The 21,368-nt window shown below is 34.9% G+C and overlaps 1 protein-coding gene across 3 annotated transcripts in view; it reads right to left on the reverse strand.

Annotated features, from left to right (window-relative positions):
• Positions 1-2,352: 2,352 nt before the first annotated feature.
• The window catches only part of LOC412883 (Allatostatin C receptor), a 71,405-nt gene continuing 52,389 nt past the window's right edge, over positions 2,353-21,368 (reverse strand). For 2 of the 3 annotated variants that reach the window (XM_006560876.3, XM_016911272.2), the window contains exon 2: positions 2,353-7,461. In XM_006560876.3, coding sequence (XP_006560939.1) covers positions 5,772-7,043 — 1,272 coding nt within the window. In that variant the 5' untranslated portion in view covers positions 7,044-7,461 and the 3' untranslated portion in view covers positions 2,353-5,771. Of the gene's footprint in view, positions 7,462-19,602; positions 19,784-21,368 lie in introns of all 3 variants that reach the window. The other variant, XM_016911273.2, reaches the window with a different exon arrangement.

The following is a 21,368-nucleotide window of genomic DNA, read 5'->3' on the forward strand; positions in this document are numbered from 1 at the left end:
GGTAAATAAATCCAAGTACCTCGAAATGTTGTCTGGAAATCAAACTCCTAGTATTTATCGGATATCTCGAAAGGGATATTCGCCATTCTCCTCGTAAATCTTGCTTAGTTTATTAAAGTTTCGAAAGTCGAGATGAAAATTTGAAAAATCTTTCGCGATAAATAAACGATCGTGACAGATAATTTACGTGATTAAACATCGTTTGATCGAAATCGGCTATTATTCAACTTTTCAATATTTGCGTATCGCGTCGAATGTGCAATCTTTTAAACTCAATGTAAATTGTTTACTAAATCCACTTTGATTCCTGAACTCTTTGGATTATGATTATTGACTCTTTGTAAATTCTCCGATTTGAATTACGACTATTGACTCTAGCGAATGTTATCTTCTTTAAGAATTTATTTATTGAATCTCTGGTTTCCCTGTTGTCCAAACGTTTCAATGGCTTTTCATTTTTTACTAATTCTCATTCTCTAAGAAAAGATTCAAGTGTATTTTACAGGATATGAATTATGATCTTTCGTATATATAAATTCAAAGTTTGTTTCAAATAATCATAAAAAAGTATGGACAAGTAAAATACTATTTGAATAACTTTCTTTTTAATCATTGTTTTAGATTCTCAGCAATGTTGATTATGATCATAAATCTATTCTAATGGCAAAATCAGACACTGGTTTCCAGTTGGTTCCACTAAAAAAGATGGATTAATAACCACAGTTGATACAAAAACAGTTAACCACCAGAAAAGTGATAATTTTAGCTAGCCTTTCGATACCTGAGAAATCCATATTGCTGAATTACTTGTACTATATCCATAAAACACAAATACAATAAAATAAATACTTCAAAAATCTTAACTAGCAATAATAGATCATAAAAGTTTCCAAAATAAATATTTCAAAAATCTTAAACAGCAATTATTATAAAATTATTCTGGACCTTTCAAATTTCCAAGTCTCTGTATTATAAATCCTATTCATATATTGATAAATCATTGTACGTATATTGTTCCATGATATCTAACGATATAATTATACAATTATAAACGCGTTTCATTTCAAAATGGTCGAAATGCTCGATCATATTCTTCGAGATGTAAAAGTTATAATTAGGAAACGCTTTTTCCAATGGAAAATCTTGGACCGTTATTAGAAACATTATCGGCTTGATATATAGATATTGTCCTTAGCGAGAAAGTTATGAGAGCGTGGGATATCTGATGGTATTACCTCAATATGGTGGGAGGAATCAGTCGAAGTCGGCTACTATAAATAAACAAGCGTGAAAGAAATGGGGAAAGTATGGCGATGTTCGATCCGAGGATTCTCCCTGAAGAATAGCCCCAAAAAAAAAAAAAAAAAAAAAAGGGGATGAATTCGTGAAAGCGTTTCGTCGTTCTTTTCACGCGTTTTCCTTTTTTTTTCTTTTTTCTTTTTTTTTTTTTTTCATTTTACAACTCTGACGTTATTTTCCAAACAATCGCCTCAGTGGTTATTCGAAAATTGTTAAATCGTGAAAATATCACGTGATATTTTTCCGTTTTACAAGTGTGATAAATTGAAGCAGCGACGTTGAAATTGGAAAAAACTGAGGTAATTTCATTGTGGTTTACTTGTTATTGGAAAATGGTGTGATTTATGGGATATTTTTAAAGAAACAAAGAAATGTCGTGGATATTTTAGCCTGGTAAAAGTAAAAAATTGTAAAATAAAGTTGAGAAAAAAGAATATGAAGATATAGATACGATGAGATTAAAGCCTTGGTGTGATAACAACTTTTTCGTTCGTTCGATTGTTTATCATAATCGTGTTTAACATTAATTTATCAGTAATATGTTTAAATAAATCCATCTCCGGAAATCTTATTACATATTCAAATAATATGTAAAATTATACATAAAATAATGTATAATCTCGATTTAATTGGATTCTGTATCATAATTTGTTTTTGATTTTAAGAATATTCCCAAAAATCTTCCACGAAATATTCTTTTTTATTTTTTTCTTCGAAGCTTATGCATCACAACAAAATATTTATACTTTATTTTAATATATGTCGCTTCGATAGATCTTCGAATTTAACGTTTCAATAAAAATTCATACCACGTTTCTCACAATGAAATCACCAGTGGAACCATTTTTCGAAAATTTTTCCCCTTCGAGTGCTTTTTATATTTAACTTATATCCTTCATCCACGTTATCTATAATTTTTCTCCAACACAAATGGAGCGTTACAAATGGTTATCGGTGCTGGTAATACCGTGTTAAATCTGTTCAAATTATTAAATAAAGATCGATTGAGATAACGTTGCCAATGATGATCTAAAGGAATTATTTTCACTTCAATTTTAAATTTTTCAAAAATATTCATTCAATTCGATACAATTAAATATCGACAACCATCATCATTGTTCGTTTCACTTCTCGTATTGTTCAACCCTTTCGTATCGACGATCCAATAATCTAAAAAAATAGATAATTAAAAAAAAAAAAAAGAAAACAAGAAACATTTTCTCGTCGTTCTCTCATTCTCACCACACAGTTACGAGAACAAGTCTCAAGATTCTTTCCCTCATTCGTTCCGACAGTTCGAAATAATTATTTTTTACAGCAACATTTTTACAGCTTTTTTTTTTGAAATATCGCGAAGAAACACACCATGTGATGCTTCGTTCCTTACAATGTGTTTCCTTGCAGTGTGTCGACTGAAATTAGCGAGTCGAAACAAACTGTGCTCGCACGTGATACGTTGAAAGCCCGTTTTACGACCGATCCGATCGTTTAAACAGTCTTAAGTCTTCTTTGACGCCCGCCTTTGTGTAATAACCAGAGTTTTCAGAATGGAAGCTTAGGCTCAGTTGTTTAAGTTACCGTGGCTCGATCGTTGTTCTCGACGTATTGGATTCCTTGGTTCCAATAGGAATCATTCAGTGTTTCGAACAGCACAATGTACTTTTGATGAATTTGTTATCAACGTATTGGTAATTTAATAATTAAAATAAAATGGAATTTGGAAAATTTGAGATATATTAATGTCTACATCGTTTCGATAATTTATTGTTGCGCGTTGAAAATTGAAATGAATTGAAAATTTGAAGCGGTCACGTTTGTGAATTTATTTCGAAAATTTAATAATGGCAAATTGGAAATATGGAAATTAATGATACCAATGTTGGCACCAATATTCGATATTATATTAATTTGTTGAGAAATATCAGTTGTTGTAATACCATTTTTTGAAATTAATTTTCAAAGGAAATTTCTAACGTTAACGACGACGAATATAAGAATTCTCTTTTTAATTCCATTTTTTATATTATCGTCTGTATTCATTTGTATAAAATATTGAAATTAACGGGAAGAATCGCATTGAATGACGCTCGGCAACGTCATGATTACCATTTATTTATTTCTCGTGGATCTTTCTTTATAAAAATCAAACGTGCAATGATTCTTGTTCTTCAAAACACGATGGATCTTTCTTGCGATTCTTTTCTTTCGATTTTTCAACGTATCACTTGCGAATACAAATTCTCAAGACTTTATACATTTATGCGCTAATTAATTTATTTTACATTACACGACTTATGTAGGTACAGAAAATTGATACGATTCTCTTTTTTTTCTTGTTCTCTCATAAGACAATTGACAGTCATAAAGTTGATCGAATTCACTCAATTCTCGTGAAATGATTTATTAGGTTGTCCAGAAAGTAATCATGCAATACTTTAATACTCGAAATAAAGATCTTCAAAATTTATACAGCTTTCTCAATCTAAAGCTGTGTCGCTTCAGATTTGTACAAAAGTATTTTTAAAAGTATTTATACCATATATGTCTTCCTTGCAAAACAATTTTTTTTATAACTAGTTAATTAAAAAAAAAAATAACTAGTTAATTAAATCAATAATTCTCAAAATTTTTATTTTTATTTTCGGACAACCTAATTATTATTGGTGTTAATACACACGAATTTTCTTTTAAACTTTCATCAAGTCAAATAAGAATCACAATTCTCTATCTAATCTAAACGACAACACCAATAAATCAAATAAATAAACCTCATTTTTTTTCTTTTTTTTTTTTCTTTTGGTGTTCATTTCGATGCAATATTGATACATTGATCCTCCGTTTCAGGAATTCGATTCGCGACTTAATAATTCCTAACTTAATACCGATAAATTCCTCGTAACGCCTTGTTGAATATTCGCTTCCTTCGTCCCATGATTTACATACGAATTTCATCTTCCGCCAACTAAATCGATCCGAAACACGCCGATAAAATACCCGAAACGCGGCCGCAAACCTCTCGAGATCGCTCGCGAGATATATTCTCGAGAGTCTCGGAAACAATTTGATCTCGATCCCCGCCACGATTTCCTCCTTGTCACGAGGAGAGTGGAGGAGGAGGAGGAGGAGGGTCGAGCGAGTGGAAATAATGGAGGAAGGACAAGGAAAATAAGGAGAAGAAATGTTATGCGAGCCGCGTTTTGTCCCCGAAGAGAATTCGTTCCTCCCCTCGTGGATGTGACGTGTTGATCTTTTTTTTTTTCTGACTCGTGGATCGAATAGAATTCCTCGTGAAAAGGTGCGTCGTTGATAAGACACCACGTCTCTTATTTCGAAACGTGACTCCGTTTTTTTTTTCTTCTTCTTGGCACCAGGAATCGTTCGCTTCCTCTTCGTTGAAACGATCGATGATTGCGTTGATAATCGTGTAATGGTATGTACAAGATATATCTTTTTTTTCTTGGTTAATTTATATACGAAGTGTGCGCAATGCATTCGTAAAAACACAGCTTTGGAAGATCGATCTTGGAGTTGATACACAAAAATGTCAAGTAATATTTCATTGATCGGATGGAAATTTTTGTATTCCAATCTTTCTTTTTCGTTTCTCCAAGAATCGATTCTCCAAAACTGTATACATCGATGTATTAATACAAATCATCCCCCAAACTCACGTATTTAATATACAATTGATTCCATTTAAATCAAGAAAATATAAATAGAGAAGATAAATTGTCTTCTCACGTTCTTACGTGATTTATACGGATATTGTGACAATATATTTTCACTGGAACAACGTTCGTGTTGTTAACGGATACACAAATGAGAAGATACGATTAAAATTCGAAACAATTTAAGCAAATTGGGGGATGACTGTACTTTCCAATTAACGTTCATGCTCGATCCATGAACGATGGTTTCCTGTAAGGAGATTAGTCTCTTCAGCTTCTTCCAAAAGAGGTTAGTTCGCCCAATATCTCTGCATTTATGGATATCGAGAACTTTGATGTTCTTGGCAAAGTTACACGAAACGTATACCCATATTGCTCTTGACCTATATCTCCATCGAAGAGTAACGGCTCGGGTCAAGAAACGCTTCGTTTCATTTCTCAACCGATTTCTTCCTCCCATTTTCTGCGTCTTTTTACTCGAAAAAAAAATAAATACGGGAAACGGACATTTACAGGTCGATTAACGCTCAGAGAAAACTTTTGGTACCGCGATCGCGAGGACAAATGCGAATGAAAATTCGATGATATAATAAAAATCCTTCATACGATATTAAAACTCCTCTTAAAAAAAAGAAAAAATCAAATCGATCTCCCTTTTCCTCAACGAGGGATTCTTTCTCCACGCGCGATGAATCCTAGGCTCATTGGTCCACCGCGACGAGGAGGAGAAAACAGGCCTCCCCGTTTATCAGACCGTTGTCTTGGTTGAATCGTCGTTCCCCTTCACCCACACATCCCCTCCATCTACACTTGAGTCAACAACGTGAGCTGCACCCCGTTCTTCAACGCGTCTTTTTCCTTCTGCTCCTTCGGCTCATTGCCTATGGTGATGTTCGATCGTGACGTCATGGTCACCGTGGTCGTCGAAGTTTTGCTGATCAACAGCCCCCTCTCCGCGTCCTCGTCCTCCAACTCGAGCCTCGACTGGCCGGATACGACCAACCGATTCGACTGAAGCCTGTCCGCGTTCGCCTTGTTCCTACGGGGAAACACGCTGTTCTCGATGTGCAGCGTGGCGTTCACGTCCTTGCCGGCGGCGCAGGTACACGCCTTCAAGAAACTTTTTTTAAAATTATCGCTGAGAAACGCGTACAGGATCGGGTTCATCGCGCTGTTGCTGTAACTGAGGAAACCGGCGAGCAGGAAGCTTGTGATGGTGATCTTGCTCTGACATTGTTTGGGCGGGGTGTAGATGAGGGCCACCTGCATCAGCCAATAAGGCAGCCAGCACAGAACGTACACCGTGATCACGGTGAGCACGAGTTTCGTCACTTTGCGATGAGATCGTTTCTTCTCCTTCGACTTGTTCTTCGGCCCGACCGTTTGCAATTTCCTGATCACCAGGAAGTAGAAGATCAGTATCAGGATCAACGGGATGGCGAAGCCTAAGATGAACGTGTACAAGGTGAAGGTGGTGTGGCCACCGCGATCGTTGGGCCAATAGATGTTGCAGTTGATCCCTTTCTCCGATTCCATGGCGTTCGCGTACAGGAATATGGGTATCATGAAGAGAGCGCTGGTTGCCCAGGCCGTCAACGAGACAACCTTCGAGATGAACGGCGTTCGAATCTTCGGGGAGGAGATCGGATGGCAGACGGCTATGTAACGATCAGCGCTCATGATGAACAGGAATATGCTGCTCGTGAACTGGTTGATACTTGTTGTGGTCATGTACGCTTTGCACATTATCTTCCCGAATATCCAACTGCGTAGGCTCATCGTTGTGACGAGGAACGGTATACCTATTAGGAAACACTCGTCCGCAATAGCCAGGTTCACGATGTACATGTTCGTCACGGTTTGCATTTTCGAGAATCGCAACACCACGTAGATGACGAGCGTGTTGCCGAGGAGGCCGACGATACACACGATAGAGTAAAGGATCTGGTTGACCAACGAAATGATCGGCAGATCGGCCTCGCAGTTCTGGATCGTCGAGTCCTCATGATTCTGAGAGTAATCGATACTCGTCCCGTTTATCACGCTCGTTATCGTGCTTGTTATCGTCGTGTTCATCTTGTTCTCTGTATATTGTTTATTAAATTCCTCGAGAAAGAAAAGAAATTTCTCCAAGAAATTTCTGAAATATCAATTTCTTCTTCTTTCCCGCGTCGTGGAGATTTTTCGTTGGTTCGAGGATCAGAAATCTGTCTGTGATCGATCACTTCAGGAAAGATGGATCGCCACGAGAGGAATTTCTCGATTGTTTGACCGGTTTTGGATCGCAGTTATCGCTGGTTAAGCGCGCGTTCCACGTATTCTATCGAGAATCGGGGGACAGACGAGGGATGGCTGCGTCAACGACGACGATGCGACGGAGGCCGACGTCATTCCGTCAGCCGTGAAACGATCGCACTTCCGCGGCGATAACTCGAAAGTCAAGTCAGTCTGGCGTACGTTTGCTCCGTCGATGCTGCGGAATTCCGGGACGAATCTGGAACAGAGGGGAAAGACGAATTTTTATATAAATCTTTAAGAATTTAAGATTCCAAGGAATCGATTTCTTTCTTTGAAAATGAATCTCTTTCTTCGGGAAAGGATTTGCGGAATTTCACGCGCGAAGAAATTAATTTTCTTTCTACTGGAAAAAAAGAAAAGCCTTGAGATCGAACAAATTGCTCGAGGTTTATTGAATCGATTATCGACAACAATAGAATCAATTTTTGTGTAGCAGTGTTTTTTTATAAAGAAATGGATGTATAGCGGAGAAAGGGAACGATTGAAAAGTTTGAATCGCTTTAATTTCGAACTCTTTATCGCCTTTTATATCTACTTTTCCAATCGTAGCTTTTATATCCTCTTAGATGTATTAATTTTCTGCAAATACAATTTAATCAGTTTTTCAAAAAGTTTCGCGCGTTGTTTCGAAACTTTATTCTAGAATGGTCGTACGTGTTTGGTTACGTGAAAATATTAAACAATTACACGCTCCACACGATTAATTAACTATTCATTTAAATAACCGAGATTAACAAGTAAACAGTTATTTATCTTGTTGTTGTAAACAATTTCCAATTTTTCCTGTCCGCGGATGAAATTTCACGTTTATTATTGTACGCAGAATTGACGCAGAACGTTGAATTAAACCTGCGCAAACAAACCGGCAAAACATCCGAAATTTACGCTGAACGAGCAACACATATCGAATGATTGTACGATTTTTAATAAGATGAGCCTTAAAATGCGTCGAAATGACGATTATCTCGTAAGATATGAAGTTACAGATAATACAGAAATTTTCCAAATAATCATCTCGAAAATAAATTGATAGCGATATTTACAATATGTAACACTTTCAACGTATTCAGCCAAATGAATCTCAACAATTTAATACCAAGTTAATATCTTACGATGTTTTATAATATTAAGAATACAAAACATTTAAAGAATTCGAAAATGGTGTAGAATCAAGAGGAGGAAAGAAAAAAGAAAAATATTCTTAAGCGAAGAAAAATATTAATTTTTCCTTCGCGCGAGTAAGCAAAGTTTAATATAAATTCTCTTCTATCCTGCCATTCTTATCTCTCTATTAATACAACAGGCACGTCTCTTATTCTATAAAAACAAGATGATTTTCTTCTCGAACAGCAACGCAAGTGTTGTTAGGAATCCACGGGAACAAGAAGAGGAATTTTGGTCGAGAAAGCTGTAAATCTCGTTGACGATTCGAGGAGAAGGAAGAGAGAAAGGGACTGGGAAGGGAAGAGAAGTGAACAAGCTCTGTGTCGACTTGAGAGTTCGGCGTTTTGGAAAACCGCAAGCTCACGTTCGTAAACTGAGCGAACAGGTCGAGAAACTCGAGATCTCGTCGCGAAATCGCGTCAGGTGTTCCCTGTAACTCTCGAATGTTTACGGGAACGAATGGGAACGAAACTAAGCTAAACGTGTCCCGGATGGTTAAACGTTTCAATTGGTGTGGCAGATTTCGTTTTGATTTTCCGCTCGGTTATTCGTCGAGTTGAGAAGCAAGAATTATTTGTTGGAGAATCTGGACCCGAGAGAGATCATCAGGTTTCGTTAATTTTTCTCTTTTTAAATCGTATCCTCCCTTGAGAGGAGAAATTTTTATCAAGAATGTATGAAGTAATTAAAATGATAAGGGAGAAGCCAAGGGATGATTATATAGGGATCTTTGTGTAAGAGGATTAAGGTTTTAGTTGTGCTTACAAGTTCAACAAGTTATCTATTGTTAAGGATCTTGATGTTGCTCAGCTTAGGAATAATCTATCTGGGGGATAGTGGTATATGCGGGTGATGAATGGAAGCACGGATAAGAATATGCAAATGCTTAACAATGGTTAATAATTTTGGAGGTATATTATACAACTTTAAGTTTTGAGAATTTAATTACGAATGATAAGGATTTGATATAGGAGACGAATAAGCGACGAGATAAGGTGTTATGGAGAAAAGGATCTTTAAAAATATGAATTTGTTCTTAGAACAGAGAAATCAAGAATGATTTCTGAAAAGAGAATGGGTATAAATATCGGAATATATTCATCAGATAAAATTCTCCATTTCTCCATTTTATTTTATTTTATTTTATTTTTTTTGTCATTTGTAAATTTTCTGGTTTCCAATTTTCGTTTTTCCAATTTGCTTTATGGATTTTACACGGAACATCTCCACGTTCGCCACGTTCCATTAAAAAATGCAACTTTTCTCCCCCGGCTCGAATCATTGGAAGAGGTTGATTTCCATGAAAGCGGCACGTTCGCTACTTTGCATAAGCTCGTATCAACTACAACTATAGCGGACGAATGCAACGAGAATCTCGATTCATATTCGTAAATACGATACGCCGTCTGTGCGTCACGTTTTCACGGCCCATTTTCGAATTTCATCTCCTTTTTTTTCTCCCTGAACATATGCAAAATATCGCTCGAGAAAATTGGTAATTGACAAACTTGGCGTTTGTTTGTTCCGAAAAAAAAAAGTAGGAATTTATCTGGAAAATCTTTATTTACTCGAGTATAAAAGTATCCAGAGCAAAGTTTGAATTTAAAAAAGTACAAGTTTCTGTTAAAATCAGAGAGATATTTTTGATGTAGATTTCATTTGATCGCCCGAGAATTTATTTATAATAATTAGATTGCGGATATAATTCGTTTTTTACACTTATTGCAAAATTTTTACTTTCTCTAAAAATTTACATGATTAAAAAAATTACATGAAGAAACACGAATATGTATAGCGATATTTAAGGAATAAAGAAAATTTAGTTATATTAGTATAAAATAAATTTTGCACAAGAATCTGCAAAAATGCACGATAAAAATAAACAAGTATATATATATATATATATATATATATATATATATATATATATATATATTGCCTTGAGGAAAATTAATTTTTTTCAAAAATATCCAATAATTATAAGATAAAAATTAATAGAATAATAATTAAAATTCGAAACGAAAAAATACGAACTTTTTATTTCGATCTTTCTCGTTTAAACTTCCTAATGATTGTTCTAAAGAATGATCATTATCGTAGAACGTATTCAGAAAAAGTATCATTATCAGAAAAGTTCGTCTTATTTAGTATCTCGTTTTCGTTTATCACGCTTCGTGTATTCTCCAGTTTCATTAAACTGGGGAATCATTATCGGTATCCAATGGAAAAGGTTATCCGCGGTTCTCGATGCGCTGAAATATTATTCGTTGCCCTTTCCATCGGAAAGTTCGTCGAAATTTGCATTAATATACAAACTGAACTGAAGATGATAACCGAGAATCTGCTAGGAAATGCGAAATTTCGAACATTCGAGTTTTTCGCCGCTCGATAAGCTTCTAAGATGAGAGAAAGAGAGAGGAAGAGGGAGAGAAAGAGGGAGGGAGGAAGGGAGAGGGTGTAAGCTGATATATATAAATTGCATCCTTATCGGTACTACTTCACAGGCTAGAGAGAGTTAATTTTTCAAATGCAATGTTGTTACGTAGTCGTAAATTATTGCAGAATATTCAGTCAGAATTGATCAACGCGATAAGAACTGTAAAACGCATTTCTTGAACTATTATATTTTCTCTACAAATTTGATGTGAAAATATTAATCGTTGTAGTCATAATGGAATCCAGTGTAACGAGACCTTCGCGTGTAATTTTCTATCGTGAATTCTGAAATAAAAAACTGTGGAACAGTAACTTTAATTGCATAGAATTTGAAAATAAATATTTTGCTACTAAATATCAAATTTTTAACGAACTTAGTCTTCATTAAAAGATCAGAGAAGAAGAATTTTATTTCGACATCTATTATTAAACTAATTAAAAAGAAATGACAATTATATGGAAGATTCATTTGACTTGCATTTAGAAATCCTTATTAGGGAAGTAAATGGCAATATGAGAAACATTCTTGTGAAAAAATTCACGCAATGTCGATTAACGAGGATCGATCGATCGCCATTATTTTCTCTCCTCGCAATTACCCGTGAAACAATCGTCTTAACGTTTCAACCATTTGCTTTACCATTCCCTTTTAACGTCCGTTAATTTATTTTCGCATTGTTTGAGAAACGAGTAAACGACAGTTAAATGTAAAAGTAAATATGGAACGAACGAATGCTTTGATCAAATATTTTGAAAATTATTCACAAAGCAATTAACTTCATTCATCGATATTTCAATATTGCCAAGATTATACGATGGAAATTCGATCGTCATCGTCAAAAAAATATATATATATATTGGAATAATTTTATTGCTAGAAACGCGAACTCCTATTGTCTTCTCGATTTATCAGAAATGATCGTCAAAATTTCGATCGAATTATCGCGATACAAGGATTGACAGAATATTATTAGTAAATATCTCTATAAGGTTCCAGATAATCAACGACACTTGTTTGGCTGGAATCCAAAAGTCTCGTGGATAGCAACATGTGGAATTTCGGTATTAAATTTAAACATTCCACGATACAACCTTATTTCTTTTTTCTCTAAATCCCTCATTACATCTTACATCTTCGTCTTCTTATTATTATTATTATCTAGCAGCTTCTATCTCCTATTGTAATATTATAAAAAAAAAAAAAAAAAAAAAAAGAAGCACAATATCCAAGGAAAAACTAATAATAACACTGCATTGTATCCGTATTCTTTTGTCCCATTCTTTATCAGTTCCCTTTATTCTCTTCCCTTCAGGAAGAAGAAAGTCATAATTCCATTCATGTTTACAATTAACGGCTGTGTATCACGGAAAAAGAAAAATATCACGGTAATATCTTTCTTCGTACAATTTTCTTGCTATTTTTTAATGAGATGCTGGTCATAAACGAATCATCGTAGTTTCGAGCGATAAACTCCTCCAATATTAATCCGATATCGTACATCGAATGGAGAAGAAAAGACGATTAATCGCGATATTTATTTTCTCAATAAATTTCTATTCCACTTTTACGATTAAAATGATTGAGTCGGTTGCGTCTGTTTATGATGGTACGCTAATTTACGTGGATACGTGTCTTATTGCGAATTAATTCGCCGGTACATCACTGCCCGAGTCCGACTTATGAATGATACGTATCACTGAGACGGATTCACCGTGACCCGAAATTGATAGCATATTACGAGATTAAATATTTATCGGATACTACGAGAAATAGAACATGTCGGATTGATCACGGAGGATTTAAGGTCGGATTAATATTAATTTCAAGCTTTGAAAATATGCGCGACCTTGGTTTTATATTGAACACCGGCGATTGAATAATTCATTTAGGCTATCGATGAAAACAATGGTTTCGGATCTGGTATTGAAATTTCGAGGCTAAATATTTACCTGTATTTCCCGTGATAATAAAATAATTCTTTTTTTTTTTTTTTCTTTAGTTTTCAAGGTTGAATTTTTATTCAAAATTCAAAAACAAATATAAAACTCAATTAACCGAGGAAATATAGTATTTTCGAAAGATCGAAATAGATTCTTCATCGTGAATCCCCCAACAGATTGTAAATTTATCATTGCGAATTCGAATGGATAAAGGATAAAAAAAATAAAAAAAAAGAAAAAAAAAAAAAGAAAAAACTATCGTTTACAGATCGATTTACGATTCCCGTTTCTTGTTTCGATACCTTTGTTCAATCGATCCTGGATCCAGTTAAGCGTACGTAAATGTTGCCGTTTAATTGGTCATCGAGAGTTGCAGTTGTGAAATCGATAGCGTGGAAATAAATTTATTCATACGGACGTTTATCAGAGGACCAATCCGTATTTGGAAATTTTTGAAACGTTATTCGTACCGGCTTGTTTTATTGTAATTCGAGTAATTTGAATTCGAGTATTATAAAAAGAAGTAATAAAATCTTCGTATTTAATTTAATCGAATTACGTGAATTACATCGATCCATGTTATTTATTTCAATTTTAGATTGCGTTATTATATCGCGTACATTTCATGGATTTCATTACATTATTATATTTTACTTGGTCATTAATCCATTCCAAGGATCGGATCTTAGATCATTGGAAAATAATAATTAATCATATTTTCAATTCTATTTTTCTTTTTTCCAATATTCAATAGAACAATATTATGAATAAATGAAATAAATAATATTTGTATACATAATTTATAAATCATATAAAGCTGGTAGCTAATTAGCCGGTAATTAACGGAAAGCAAAGAGAATAACTAAAACACGTCCACAGAGCGATGGAATCCTTCCCATTTGATTAAACAAAATTCATATTTTACGAATACAGCAGGATATTTCCACGATATTATTTATACTTTGTCGAGTAAAAATCATTCCATTTCGATCTATTCCATAATATATTTCGATGATACTATCGTCCAAAGTCTATCGTATTCAGAGGAGTTCGATGGCTCTTCTCGTATTATCGATAGCCCTAATATCGTAAAATTCGACAATTACACTTTCTCGTGCAATTTCGAGATCGAAACAAACAAAAAAAAAAAAAAACGATCTCGATATTGCGTTAATAAACTCGGCACATTTCGCCGGATGAAGCATCGATTAAGGGTTGAAAAAGATGGAAACGATTGCGAATCGATACGAGTGAACGAAATACGAAGCGAATTACATTTACGAAGACTGTAAACTGGTTTTACGATCGAACGCGAAGATTCCAGTTACCACAGGAAATCGGTTCACGCACCGATGTAACGGTATTAACTTGGAATTAAATTCAGAAAATGCTTCTCTCCTTCGTTCGAGAAATGTTTCCTATTTTTAAAGATAAACGGATGAGCGAGATAGATGTTATAAGATAAATTTGATTCGCCTGTAAAAAAAAAAAAAAAACATTTGTGAAGAAATTACAGCTCATCCTATAATTTTCAAATGCTCGAGAGTTAAAATTTAAATATTCGTAGATCTTCCCGATGGAAAAAATTTAATTTTTATTTTTTCCGAAAATATTACTTAATATCTTTACGATATTTTCACAAGTATGATAATTTTGGTATATAATTCACGAATTATAGTATAATATTTACAGAAAGTTAACTATCTAATAATTTCCATGGAAAATCAAAAATCACCATTATTGTCAAATGAGATTCAAATAAGAATCTACGAATGATATTTTCCAACAATTCAACATTAAAATTATAATCAATAACGGTTCTAAACTCGCTTTGCAAAATTTTCTTGCAACATATATTTTTTCACGCGCAATTTATTTTTCTTCCCCCGAGAATAACTATGATATTATTGAAAATCGTAAATGCGACTTAAACCACGATCTCGCTCCCCTATTCATCCCGTGATTAATGCGCAGTCTTAATTCCTCGGATTCCGCTAATTCTATTGCCCCACGTGATATACACCCGTGACCCAGACAAAGACGTATTATTACTCCACCGCATAATAGCAAGGTCACCGAGTTGTTATTGCTGCCGTCTCCGAAGGGAACAATGCCTATATTTCCGTGTTTCGGGCGAACGAAGAACCCGCGCGAATAACGCGTCGTGTTTCCGTAAATAAACCTCGATCCTCCGCGTCGCCGGTTAAACCGAAAGTAACGATGGATTCGATATCCGAACCGATACGAAAAAACGCTTTTCAAGCGGAGGGTCGAGGAATCGAATGAATATACATCGATTTGAAAGATCCAGACTCTCCCGACACGATTTCAAATCATTTCCGTTCAACTTTTTCCTTTCAACTTTTCTGCCCGAAAGGCTTCGATTCTTCGTGCAAAATGAACTGCGATGAATCCTGATTTTTTTTATTCTAGAAATGGAAAAGAGGAAATTTTAATCCTTCATTTTTATTCGTTTTTATTTAAGGGAAAGAATATTTTTCGTGGTAAAATAAAATAATGGAATTGAGTGTGAATCGTATTGGCAAGTATTTTAAATTACAATTGTGCGATATAAAAATGTGATTTTGTTTATGGTTATGGAAAATGTATTTACGAGAGGATTAAAAGATTAACATCAAAAGAAAGAAATTTTTATGAAGGAGGAAAGTGTTTTAATTCTAATAACTGTATTTAATTATGTCAGTCGTCTATGTAGAATTGTTATTCGAATGAAAAATAATTATCGGCAGATGAAAATTAGATATAAACTCGAATCGTAATATCGTTCGACTTCAAACAGAATCAAATTGATTAAATTCTACCATCATCGAGCGTAAAGTATATTTCTATATCTGTGAAATATTGATCCTTTGAGGGATCTGTTCTGGACATCAAGATAAAGACAAAGTTGTACAAAAATATACATCGAGACTTGTTTTTCAAGTTATAAGCAATTTAATTTTCCACTGTGAAGCACCTGTGTATAAGGTAACCTGAGACAGTGAACTCGGCTAGTTGTTCGTCGAGTACGTTCAATATATTCCGTTACAATATTACTTTCAAACTCGCTTAACGAAAAATTTTCAGAACTACATGCACTCGTATCATTTCAGATACGAGTATTTGCAACGATAAAACGCGTGGAGAAAAGGATATTGAACGCGAGTGGGAAAAAATTGTTTCCACATTTTGCTACAAATTTAACACCTCGTTCCGTGTCATCGGCGATACGGTGAAAAAGAAAAAAAATTCTTAAAAAATGATGACGTTCCACGAAAATTCGTTCCACGTGTGTGAAAATTCGTAGAAAACACACATTTGGATACACGCGAGCTAATACAATTCGACGCTCATTGGTCCATGTGGAGGGAAGCCAGGGAGAGGGTTGTTGTGCATCGAATCGATAACACGGCAAGATGGATGGACGTGTTAAATCGGACGAATACAAAAGGAAGGAGGGAAAACTGCAACGATGATCGTCGAGTAAACGCGATAATTTTGTTTCTCTTAATAATCAGCTATGAAAAAAATTAAATTTCACAATATCGTCGATATTATATATCCCCTTAGTGATTCTCGACGCGATAGATCGACGTTACATAAATTAACTGGATCCTTCGAACAAAAAGACATTGACCGAACGATGAAATATCTTTTCGAATATCTTTTGAATAGAATCACGAGACGACTCGGATTAATTAATTAATAATAAATAACGGTCCAACTCTCGGATTAATTTTTTAATTACCAGACGTGGAGAGCGTCTCGAATTATTTTCTCCGACGACAGAATTGGCGAGAGAATATTTTCACCGTCGAGAGTTGAACGGAAATTTCAGTGTCTCTTCCAGCGATACGGATTCTCTTACGATCGAGTACGTCGGTCGTCGACGTTGAAAATAATGTCCGATTATCTTCGCCAAAAACGTGTCCATTTTTAATGGCAATTTTCCAAACCAGAAATGTTGTTTTCGTTTCTCGCCTCTCTCTCTCCCTTCGTTCCGACATTTGGCCAACAATGAAATCTGACTTTGGATATCTGTTTCCGTTAATAGCATCCCGGTTCCAACAGTTTGATATTTCGTCGAGAAGAGACGAGATTCGAGGAACGACCGAAAAACAATTTTCGTTCGGCAAACAGCGTCTGGCGAGAATAACAAGCTCTTTCATATTCTATGCCAATCGGATTATTCCGAATCGAAATTTTTTTACAATTATGTAAACTGTTTACGTACGAACCAGGTAGCTCGAAGTTATTAAATTTCTAGAATGCCATTCCAAATGCTTGTTGTTTACTATTTGTACATGTACGTATTAACTGTATGTGCGTGAATCATGGAAGAAGGAATTTGAAATGATTTAATTAATTTCAACGTTTTATCGTAGAGGAAAAATGATTGTAATTTTAATCTTCGCAGGATTTATGCTTTCGTCGAGAAAATGACGAATAATAATGGAAACGTAGAATATTTGAATATTCTTTGTCATAAGCTTGCTACGCAGTCTGTTGAAAAGAAATTGGATTATTGATTTAAATTATTCGTGAAAATTCCACGAAATTATTCATTTTGTTTAAAATATATTTCTTCGTTATTAATATAATAAACGGATAAATTTTTACAATATCGTTATATAAAAGAAGCTGATTGAATTACAAGAAAATGAATTTTCCAGATATAAAGTAACTTTTCAGACAGAACGTAGATAGACAGACGAATAGATAAATCCTTTTCATCTTTAACAACGAATGTTAACGTTGTATTTCTTGTTATATTTATTGCTTCATCATTATCCAGGAAAATTATCTAAATGCAAACGCAGAAGTTGCACACGCACAAGATTGTCCCTTCGACTGATGGAAAAGTCTCTAAACACGATGATCAATGGAACTTAGTCCGATATTATCTATATAATCTTGCCAAAAGATTCACAACTGAAATTCTTCCCGTCCAAGTTTAATTAAATGTTTTTTCAAGCACACGAGCCTTCTCGTCCAAATAATGTTTTACAAATATGAAACTGGGCGAGGGGGCAATCATGACATTTCGACTTGGTAATTTACTTTTCTGTATGGGACGTTAAAACTAGTTTCTACCAGTTTTCTAGGTCGGATACAAAGTTTTTAAATCGTCCCCCTCCCCCTTCGAATTTCCAACCGGTCTCGTAAAAAACAAGTTTCCTACATTTTAACTTGCCTCAACTTGCTTCAACAAGCCAGTTGCGTTGGAACATCCACGACACCGCCTTTATTTTTAGTTAAACCACTCGCGGAAAAGTTTGCGCGGTTATAAATTAAAATTGAAGTTTATGAGGCATTGTAGAGTGCAGTGCAATTAAGGAATTTCGGTATTTCAAATGTTATTGCGTTCTCGCGTACATCCTTTTAATACAAGATTTTTCGTGAAAAAGAAATGAAAGAATAAAATTTATTCGCTTGAAACTTCGAAGCTTCGTTTACTCGAGTAAAATATATTTTTTCTCGTGCATAAAGCGAGTCAATTATATTTTAATAAAAATATTCGAATTATTATCTCACTATTGTACTTTTCCAAACATCAAAATTTCTCTTACTAACACTTTTCTCCATATCCATATCAAGAATATCAAGCATTAAATTACTCGAGTCAATCGCCATTAGATAATTCGAAGGATCGAACGAAACGTGAACCAGATTCCCGAGAGGACATCATCGTTCACGTGGAGATTGTGGAGATTCAATAGCTCTCAATTTCGAGAATCGATCTCGCTCCAAGAGTTGGTCAGAGAAACTTTTAAATCGGTTAGCCGTCCATTATCGTATTATCACGTTTGTTCGATCGTGTCGCCCGAGTTTCGATTTTGATTCGATGCATGTGCGAACCCGAACCAGATGGAAGGAAAATTATTAGCCATTCGAGATTAATTCATCAACCGCGTAACATTTTTGAACAATCTCTGAACAATTTCAGTGGAAAAGTCAGTTAATTTTTCATGTTGCACCAGATTCGCGATAAAAACAAATCAAGATGATGGTTTTTACAGAGGATAAATTTCATCAGATTCGAGTGAAATTCGTCAAAGGATAATGCATTCACGAATGAATATTGCAGTCACGAGACAATAACTGTTTTTCTTTTTTTTTTTTTTTACCAGCACGCTCGTAAATGCGCGTTCGATGCCCAGGGGTAATTTTCGAAACTTGGATCCAAGTTTTTCAAGCTCGCAGAAAAGAGACGATTTCGAGTTTCGGTATCTTTACGATCTAAATATTTCTTCGTGTCTATAAAAACGTCGAGAGCGTAGTTTCTTAAAGGGATACGTCGAGGTTGATTTGATGTATGGAGAAAAATGCAAGATTTCTTTAAGATATACGCGGAGAAGCTGTCCATTTTTCTTTTATTAAAATTTTTTTTTTTAATATAATATCTTTGCGATGTAAGCAGTTGGATATAAATTCAACGTCCGAAACTTTGCTCGAAACTTTCTTCGATTTTGTACTTAGGATTATACCCTCGTGTCGAGGAATCTCTTTTCGAAGAAACTTTGTTTGGAAGAAGTTGGAAAATTTGATTGGTTGCATTCGAAAGATAAATGTCAGATAAACGTGCGTGCAGACGTAGGAATAGTTCTACTATTTTATAGATCTATCCTTTTTTTGATCATCTTCTTTCCACTTTTACACGATTTGAATACGAGCAGTTGTCGCATAACTTGTTTCAAAACTCGATTAAAATTAGGAAATCTTTGAACCGCTGTAACTTCGAAGATAGTGAGTTTTAATCAACGAACGAACGATCATTAGAAGCGCTGGACCTTACCCTTTAAGGTGTTTTTTGATTTATCTCGATACCATTTTTGGTTCTTGAGATATCATCGTGTAAAGAAAATGGTAATTTTTAATCTATCCACTATCTCCGTTCTTGCTGTTATTCGGATCTCTCGCTCGCACCTTGTCTCACTGACCTAGCCCAAATTCTAGACAAGCGACAAACGCGATTCCTGAAAAAAAACAAATATTATTTTCGTGGAAAAAATATAGGTCACCGGGTTGTGACTTATTTGTTATATAATTCTAACAAAACCGTGTTAAATGCACGTGTTATGCACACGTTTGAATCTTTATTATCTCGGCAACGAATTAAGATATCGAAATAGAACAAAAAAAGAGATTCAATGGTACGATTTCCTCTACTTTACGAGTGTGTTTTAATAATATTTTCTATATTACTTGTACACCTTTCATCTGCATAAAGAATTCGCAATTGACATAAATCATAGATTTCAAATTGCATTTCTTAAAAATACTAACATCGAATTAATTCTTACCTAATCTTTCCGAATTTTTGAACGAACATATACTTCATCATCCACACTCATAAAACGACATACATACATACATACATACATACATACATACATACATACGTACGTACATCGATCTTCCCCCTCCTGCTGTTTCCCCATAAACGTCTATCCTTTTCAAAGTCTATCGAGATTGATGCGCGGTTTTATCGTTCGGTCTTGCATCCGGAATCTCCTCGGCGATCGAATCTCGTCGATGCGTCACTCGAGGAAGCCCACGCGGCCGATCGATCGATCCCGAAAAAATTTCTCGTCGGCGCGACGCGCAGGCTGGCTCCACTTTCACGAATTTACGCGCGACAAATTGAAGGGAAGGGCGAGAATCTCGGTCGAGGGACGATTTGACGAATTTCGGTGTCGGGGATGGAAGAAACAAGGAAACGCGACACGATTCTCGCTTTCAATGGTGGGGAGGGATGATAGGAAACGTGGCGGAAGGATTTACGAGGGAGGAACGGAGGGAGGAAGAATGCGTGCATCGACATCGCGAAGACGAAGAATGTTAATTAGGGAAATCCATCAAGGCATTCTTGTTCCTAGGTTTTAATCGAAAATTGTAGTGTGTGAAATTTATGGTGAAAGTGTATATTGAAAATGGAATTCGGATTGGTATTCGTTAATTAATGAAGGCAAAAATAGTATATTTAATTTGAGGAAGATTTTTCTTTTTTTCGAAATTATTGTATTTAAATAAAATAAAAAATAGAAGAAAGTGCAAATCAATATGACAAACACTGAAATTTTAATCGATTACTATTGTTGAAATTATTTAAAATTAATAAGATTAAAAATAAATTGCATGCTTCGTTTTTTTTCATTTTATAGCTCGTTCAATCGTTACACATTTCTTTCGTAAACGAAATATCATATCACACATACTTGTCACTTCCTTCGTGTATAAAACTTGATATATTTTTATCGAGTTATGTCGTGTGAAAGAAATGAAAGAAATTTTTCAAAAATTTTTCCTCGGAAAGGTACAAACGTATTCTTTTCTTTGAACTATTTTCTCAGAGAAGTCAGATTCTTTTGAATCTGAAGAAAAAGGGCTTGTCTCAAACGCGACGTTTAAAGACGTGCAGTATTCTCGTTCCAACTTCGTATTGTTACGTCGAACAAACACAAAATTGGTGAAATTTTCATGAATCGTATTTCCACGATGTGACAATAACGAAACACGCATCGTTACAAACGCTGAATTTCTTCTTGCAGAAGAAAATCG

This window comes from Apis mellifera, linkage group LG3 (assembly GCF_003254395.2).
Source record: "Apis mellifera strain DH4 linkage group LG3, Amel_HAv3.1, whole genome shotgun sequence".
Lineage (NCBI taxonomy): Eukaryota > Metazoa > Arthropoda > Insecta > Hymenoptera > Apidae > Apis > Apis mellifera.